General features: G+C 40.7%; 1 protein-coding gene across 1 annotated transcript in view; it reads right to left on the bottom strand.

Annotated features, from left to right (window-relative positions):
- LOC107104585 (glutamate receptor-interacting protein 2-like) overlaps positions 1 to 8,469 on the bottom strand; it is a 67,371-nt gene that overhangs the window by 11,449 nt on the left and 47,453 nt on the right. The window contains exons 9-12 of the mRNA XM_015404619.1: positions 7,953 to 8,108; positions 7,000 to 7,152; positions 6,737 to 6,923; positions 2,179 to 2,324 (exon numbers count right to left, since the gene is read on the bottom strand). Coding sequence (XP_015260105.1) covers positions 2,179 to 2,324; positions 6,737 to 6,923; positions 7,000 to 7,152; positions 7,953 to 8,108 — 642 coding nt within the window. The remainder of the gene's footprint in view (positions 1 to 2,178; positions 2,325 to 6,736; positions 6,924 to 6,999; positions 7,153 to 7,952; positions 8,109 to 8,469) is intronic.

The raw sequence follows: 8,469 nt of genomic DNA, 5'->3' as shown, positions 1-8,469 counted from the left end.
AAATATACACTTTTTCATAAAAAGAGGATGGTTTCATATGTTCCGATAAGTTATTTTTTGACTTAATGTAAAGAAAAAATAATAATTTACAAGTACTTATTAAAAAAAACATCTTTCCAGGAATGAGTAAATTATTCCATGAAAGATACAACATGAACCATTATTTTTTAATACCATATTTAAATAAAATTTTTATTATAAATAAGAAAGACCAAAGAGCGACAGGATGCATATATATACAGCATCACAGTGTTTATATTCCTAAAAGCAAACTTTTTAAAGATCTTTCAAATTAAACTATCAAAGTTTGCTGGGAATTTGTAAACATACATGTATTTTTTCCTGTCAGTAAATATGGAAACAAATGATCTAAAACAGTTCAAGCAGCTTCCAGACTTTTGCTTGTGTTTTATCTGTCAGTCACTGTTTTACGACCCTGGAGACGTTTCAGTGCTTCAGGGCAACAAAAACCTGAGCCATTCAACAACATGTTCTAAATATATCTATCCTTTTATTAATGCATCAGTCTGGATTTACTCTCAGGTCTTTCTTGACCTTTGGGTCATCAGTGGGTCAGAAAGCAATTTCTGACCCTCCTTCAGATTTCCTTATTGTTTTATTCTTTTTATGCAGTCTTACGCACACACACAAAAAACTACTAAACCTTCTTTCTCATCGCCCGGCTTGCCACAGGTTTGCCTGCTGTGTCTAAAAGAAGCAGCAGCAGCAACCCAGACTGACAGCAGCTCATTGGCTAATTGGCATCACATGTAGCCTAGTGCCAGACGATCCAGAGGGCTTTACCGTATTAACAGGAGAAGCGGCGCAAGTGAAATTAGATAACGCACTGTAATTTATAAATGTTTTAAATCTGGTTAGGTCTTGATTAGCCAGCAGGTAGGTCCGGACCCTGGTCCGCTAATCCCTGACCTCCGATGTAGTGCGTCCAAATTCCCCAGAGCGGTCTTCAGCTCCGCCCCCTGTGCAACCTCGATCTGCACTGGGCTAAGCTAAGCAGACTTTTTGGTAAAGTGTTTTACCATTACAATTCATTACTGTATGTCAGGTTTTGGGTATTCCTTTACAAAATTCAGTGATTTCTGACAAACAGAACGATTTTAAAGTCTATTCTCTGTGGTACGTGGAGCCAGTGGGAGGACTTAGAACTGGGCTGATGTGTTCTAACTTCTCAGTTCTAGTGAGGACGCAGGCAGCAGCATTCTGATCCTAGTCCACACGGAGGGGCATGGAAACCCATAATAATGTCAGTGTGTGTGGAAACTTTGCAGCAAAGTCCTTATTTGCACTTTGACCAAGTATGAGCATAAGGCGTTAAATACGATTGAAAACGTATCAGAAAATCCTCCACTGATTGTTTTTCCTTTCCACATGATAGAAGCACATAAAACGCCTGTTGATTTTACAACTTAGGGCAGTTTGCTTTTAACTTTGTCTCAAAGAACAAAATGATAAAAAAAAAAAACATGTCTTAGGAAATACTTTAGAAAAAATATAAGGATTATACTTTTCAGTAGCAAGTTCAAACTAGAAATTTTGTCAATAAACAAAAGAGTTTTTTTTATGTCTTCTTGTCTTTGTTTCCTATTAATAAGTTATTTTTAATGATTTTAAAATCTTTGAAATACATACTGCATTATATATATATATATTTTTTTTTTTAGATTGTCAACTGATAGTTTTGTTCATTTTATTTGAACCTTAGATTGAGATTCTTATTAATAGGCCGTTGAGTATTTTCAGCAACTTATTTTTAAAAAAACGTACATGAGATTGTTTCACACTCAGCTGCTTTTTTAAATGACTGCCTTTCTGTATATAAATGAGAATTAAAAATGTATAAATTTTCAAACAAAGTGATTAAAATCTAACCAGTTTGTTGGTTTATTTATTTATTAAATGCAGCAGTCTGATGTGACACGACAAGTGCTGAGAAAGTTCCCTAACTGAACCCAAACTGTTCTAGTGGAGTTTAAAGCCTCTTAATGGGACCATGTCCTGCAATAACAAGCTGCCATTATTTTAGTTATCTCTGCTGGACGGTGCAAACATTTTTCACACTGGTAGTGAAAAGAGTCAAAGAAAACAAATGAAAGGAAATGAAGTTCCTGGTGCGTTGGAAGAGGAAACATGTTGGAGAAATTTTGCCACCTCACAAACCTGCTACATCAAACTCGACCTCCAACGTGACCTTATTGGTCAATGCAGCGTCACGGAGGAGTTGATTGGCTTCCTCCAGGGTTCCATCTTCTGTGGGGATTCCGTTGATCGATAAAAGACGATCTCCAACCTGCAGCAGGCCACACCTACAACAGTTATCAAGGTCATGTCAGGAAGACCGGACACAGACGCATCAAGTCAGTATCAACAATATAAACATAGAGAGGACTGATACAGAATGTTCAATTTACAATTCAGTTTATTAATATAGCACCAATTCACAACACCTCATCTCAAATCAATCTTTGCTCTGTTATGAATTATTTTTTAGGTTTTTCACAGGAGAATTTGTCTCTGCAGTCATCTAGGAGTTTTTTCTAAAGATAAAAGAACATTGCTCAGCCCATTTCATGTATACATAAAACAGAATCCTACATTAATTTAAACCATACTAAACGCATAAGTAGGTGCACAGCTTTATCAGCTGGAAGGCTGATGAAGATCTGGTCTGTGTTCAGTCATTTCTTGGGAAAATATAGATGTTGTGCTCGTTTATTTTCCAGCTGGTTTATTTTGATCAGTATAGGTTGATCATCAGAAGTTTTTTTGGTGCCCATCAGTTTCTGAGGTTGTGGCGATTTGGACAGGGGCGGATTTAGGACATTTGGGGCCCTAGGCAAAGACAGGCAGGGGATCCTCTGAACTGAGAAGACAACACATAAAATACGCCCATCATGCAGATACAGACATTTTACTAGAATAGACATCCATTATCTGTTCTACGTTTTGTACTCAGCTGACTTTTCATGCTGTCTCTAAAGGAATGAAAGATTTTTTCCAAGCACTAAGCTCACTTAGCTGATTGCTCCTTCCTGTGTTTCCAAAAAGGCCAAAGTAAATAACCCAGTCCTTCTTTTCACTGTAGACAAGCCATAATCTGCTTATCTGTTCTCCATTTTTCATTTGGATGAAATAATAGCTGCATGAATCATGACAGCAGACAAGATACATTAGAGCAGGAGGCGGGGTTACCAATCTACTTGCTCTGGAGAGCAGAGTTCGCTGCTTTTAGATGTTGTCTCCAAAGTCTCCAGTAGCAGAAAAAAGGCGCTACATTTGGCGCTAGATGCTTTTTTGAAATAAATGTGCTAGAGGGGTCTGAAAAGTTGCAAAATATAGCGATAAAAGCACTAAGTTGGCAACACAGCTCTTCACATAGTTTGTTTTTAAATGGTTTGCTGCTCTCTGTTTGGACCTTTCTGAACATGTGTAGCAAATGGACTGGCAGGGTTGAGACACACTTAATATTATAAGCGTTCTGATGGTATTTTAGCGATAGGATTATTATCAAAAACATAATCAATGTGCACAGATGAGGGAATAGTTTTATTAACCATACTTTGGGCCCTAGGCCTGCCTTGTATTGCGTAATGATAAACCCCCCCTGGATTTGAAAGCAGCTCAGACTTTTAATTGTTGGCTCTGTGTGTGTGTGTCAAAGGTGGCTCTGTGGAGAGCGCACTCCTGTCGGGTTTTCTAGTTCAAACAAGAAGCCAAAAAAACAAAACAGAAACAAACAACAAGCTAAATTTTCTGCTCAGTTATTGTGGCATAATTTTTCTTCTGAATCTTCTGGAACGGCTCTGCTCATTTGAACTCCAGGTCTTTACAGAATCTTTGAAGCCTAAAAAACAGAGTTTCTCTCCAGCTTAAGAGTCCTTCGAGGCAGGCAGCTGTGATTTCGAATTGAAAGACGTATACTTATCGATTCCTCCGGCATGAGCAGGAGGAAGCAAACTAATTAGTGTTTTTAGCGTGGGCACTAATGGAGTAGGGGAGTGTGGCCTCGGGGTGTAGAAACACACCCAGCACTCAAAGAAACAATTCATAGGATGAAAACATCAGCCAGTAAAGAAACACAATGGATAATAGTTTTTAACCACCTTATGCAAACAAAGTTGTGTGGAAGCCAGCGACAGGAAGCACCAACCAACGTGCACGCGTTTCACACTCGCATCGATATTTGGAACACCCCTTTAAACTGAAAGCACATGCTTGCACACCTACGTAGTCAATCCCAGTTGCTCCAACACCACACATCATTCTCACACATCCTCCCACTCAAACACCAACATCTCAGCACACATTAGAGCCACACTGAATAACTCCACTAATGCAGCATTAAATCAATACATCTGCACACAGAGGCATTAACACAGCAGCAGAACAGCAGTGAAATACATCAGAGCAACAACAGGAATCTGTCTTTGGAGTTCAAATAGGCAGCTGCATACTTTAAAGGAATAGTACACCCAAAACATGATTAGCCTTCATTTTCTACTCACCCCCATGCTGAACAACACTCTGGAGTACTTTTTTGATATCTCAAATGCATCTGGAGATCTGGGAGGCTTCTTGCTGTCTGCTGACATTCAAATAATGGAGGTCTATGGCGCCCGAGACAGAAAGGTCGATAAAAGTCCACAAAAAACGTGTCAATATTCCTCCATACTGCTCGTCCAATGTATTCCAAGTGTCCTGAGTGGGTAGCGTCCAGAATTTACTCGAAACGAAGTCATTTAGGATGTTTTTAGAGCATAAACAGTAGTGTATAGGATTTCCTGAAAGCGCGCGCCTGCACGTTCACGACGCTACGGAAGCCGGCAGACCAAACCAGATGAAAGTGCGCATTCAGCGTCTGCTCTGCCGAAAATACAAGCGTAGAAGAAGAAATGTGCTGTTTACCTGTGCAAAGAAAGAAACAACGAAAGAAAAATGTCTGAGGACTTCAGTGTTGAGGAAGAGCATGAGTTCTTTGCCGAGCTGAATGCGCACTTTCATCTGGTTTGGTCTGCCGCGGTTTCCGTAGACTCGTGAACGCGCTTTTAGGAAATCCTATACACTACTGTTTATGCTCTAAAAACATTCTAAATGACTTCGTTTCAAGTAAATTCTGGACGCTACCCACTCAGGACACTTGGAATACATTGGACGAGCAGTATGGAGGAATATTGACATGTTTTTTGTGGACTTTTATGGACCTTTCTGTCTCGGGCGCCATAGACCTCCATTATTTGAATGTCAGCAGACAGCAAGAAGCCTCCCAGATCTCCAGATGCATTTGAGATATCAAAAAAGTACTCCAGAGTGTTGTTCAGCATGGGGTGAGTAGAAAATGAAGGCTAATCATGTTTTGGGTGTACTATTCCTTTAAATCTTTATTGTGGTTAAAGGAACCAATCTTCTAACCTGGCTGAATGGGTGAGGTCTTCTGTTCCCTTGTAAAGGGGTGGGGGTTGCAATGATAGCGGGAAGGGATCAACTCAATTGCTGCATTGTACGTTCTTGTTTTCTTTTTTATTTTGGACAAAGAAAATAGGTGGTTTGAGCGAGGCATGAAGTTACGAAAGAAAAAACAACCTTAAACAGATGCAGTGGATTTCCACTTTCAAAAACCTACAATGAAGCAATTGAGTTGATTCCTTCCTGCTATCATTGCAACCCCAACCCCCATACAAGGGAACAGAACACCTTGCCTATTTAGCCAGACCAACAATTCCCTTTAACAACCCCCCTTACAGAGACATAGACAGGTATGGGGTATTGCAGGCTAACAAAAGAAGCCAAACGACCCCCATTCCAAAGGGGTGGACCCGTTCGTCCGGTTCAATTTGCATGTTTTCTAAACAAAAACAAGGCTTTGTTGGGCTAGTGTATAAAACCCTGAAAACGCTATTTCTGACATTTTGAATTGAAAAAAGCTTCCTGGATGGGAAGCGAAACGTCTTCAGACTTGTAAACAAAGTCCAGTGGATTGTTTTTAACTTTTTTGGAATGGCTATGAGCTGGATGACTGAGAGTCTTCACCAACCTTTAGGAAACAACATTTCAGCAGGAAATGACAATTCTTTTCAAAAAGCCTCCATTTCTGTGTGAAAAATATGTCTGTTTGTTCTCTTTGGTTCCATGCAATTTTCAAAATAGAACAATCCAACTGACTGGATTGAATTTTACAAAGTAGGGTTTTTAAAAATCAATCATGTATTTTTATCCATTGTTTTCTGTAGTTATTTTCTTTCTGTATTTTAAACATTTTACGATGCAGTTTTTGATTGAAACCACTTTAAGTTTGTTTGCATTTTTTTTAAAAACTGTATAATATCTCCCTCTTTCTTCACCTGTCAATTATGGTATTTTATGTCCTTTTAAGCCTCATATCTGTTTGTTTTTTTCCACGTCTTGTTTTTTTTAATAACATTTAAATCCGATTCAGCTGAAACTTATAAAAAAGGCTCTGAGGTTCATGTCATTCATTTTGAATTCTCTATAAGCACTGACCAATACGGAGAAGTGACCGACCACTGGAGAAAGGCCTTCCCCACCCAGCAGCCTCTGGAAGGATTAAGCAGCTATAGAAACATGTCATCACGCAAACCGACCAACTTAACGAGTAAAGGTACTGTTTTTGGGTATAGTTTTAAGGAAGTATTACAGTATAGTTAGACACACCCCTCATAGGAACTGGAGCCCAAGTGTGTCACTAGGCTAGGGTCCTCACCTCTCAGCTGAACTGTCAGGCTCTATGAACCGGATGAGTGGTGGAGCAGAGAGTGTTTCAGTAGCAAAGATTCCTCCCTGCAGCTGTACTCCAAAGCCGTTGAGTGGATCACCGGTCAAGACGACCTCACTCGTCTCTACGTGGACCACCTGACCACCAGGACCTACCGAACTGGATGCCAGGGACACTAAGCACACACATTGATACATATTAGATAGACTGTCTGTTAAACCTTCCTTATTTAACTCACAGACTGAACCCACAAGAACTCTTGTGCTCTTTCTTCCTCTGCCTTCGTTTGAGCAGTGAGTTGCGAGGACTCATGGGAGCTGCTGGCCGCGGCAATGTGTTGGAGCTCAGGCTGCTGGGGCCTGACGTGGTTGTAGAGCTGGTAGAGAAACTGGCACAAACAAGAGCTGCAAGGGACAGAGAGAATATCTGTTTGTTATTGTGTACTAATAATGAATCAGATGAATGCAGGTTAAACAGGAAAAGGTAGAGAAATGTCTGTTAGGGTGTTGAGGGTTGCACAGAGTTGGGGATACGGTGAGCCACACAGACTCACACATGGATGTTGGAGATTTCTTGGTCGAGCATATCACTTTTTACACAACAAATTCCCACACTTCACTTCTGTTGCACCAGAGCAGGAGGAAGAGCTAAATTTCCTCTTGCTTTGGAACAACTAGAAGAATATCCCAGATATAGGAGGTCAAGGGCAAGCAACTCCTAATACTTAGCAATTGCTTTGTGTAAGTGCTGATGACTGCTAAGTTAAGTATCCCCAACCATGTGGCAGCCTTACTTTGAAGGATTTTAACCAGTTTACAACCTTAAACCGGGCGTACACTGTGCGATATTTTCAATCATTGCACGCAGCTACATATCAAACTGTACGATGAAACCGCAGGGTTTAAAAGTTCCCAGATCACGATGCATGTTCTCACACTGTGCGGCCCAACACTTGATGGGACCTTACAACGGCCAACTGAATTTCAAACATGTTTGATTTTCTCCCGACCTCACGATTCCTGAACGGGAGATGGTCATGAGAGGCTGATTGCCCCTTGTTACCCCCATACACTACATGACGCACAAAGCATGATCAGGCTGAAAGACGGCCTGAGTGACAAATTCTCATGCAACTGGAGGATCGGCAGGAAAAGGGCTAAACATCGTGCAGTGTATGCCCGGCTTTAGAGGACTCAGTTCTTACACTTGCAGTAGTCCAGGCTGTTGATGGTGTTGTTGTTGGAGGCAGTCCATGACTTGTTTAGGGTGGAACTGGTGTTGCAAAGGGTTGAGTTTGAAGGGTGGCAGTAATTCATACAGGGGTCCCAGGAGTGGGGGTGGTCTGATTTATGGACCTTCACTGGAAAACAAACAAGTTCATTTGTTATCAAGGCTAAAAGGTCTCAACCTATATAACACCTTTTCCAACCACGATACTCTGAAGTGCACCACAGAACATTCTCAGTGACCAAATCCAGGCTGCTGTACACAGATGCCACAGGTCCCTCTAACCTCCATCAGTAGGCAGTAAGAATGGGGTCTCTTCATCAAAGGACTAACTCCTGTATCGTTCTCCTTTATCGTCCCATCGCACATTAGAAGTTGCTGAAACACGAGTTCTAGCAACTTCTGGAAAGCCTGTTTAAAGGAATAGTACACCCAAAACATGATTAGCCTTCATTTTCTACTCACCCCCATGCTGAACAACACTCTGGAGTACT

This window comes from Cyprinodon variegatus, unplaced genomic scaffold (assembly GCF_000732505.1).
Source record: "Cyprinodon variegatus isolate N-32 unplaced genomic scaffold, C_variegatus-1.0 Scaffold1805, whole genome shotgun sequence".
In the NCBI taxonomy this organism is placed as follows: domain Eukaryota; kingdom Metazoa; phylum Chordata; class Actinopteri; order Cyprinodontiformes; family Cyprinodontidae; genus Cyprinodon; species Cyprinodon variegatus.
Note: the sequence above shows the minus strand (reverse complement) of the source record. Positions and strands in the feature narration are given on the sequence as shown.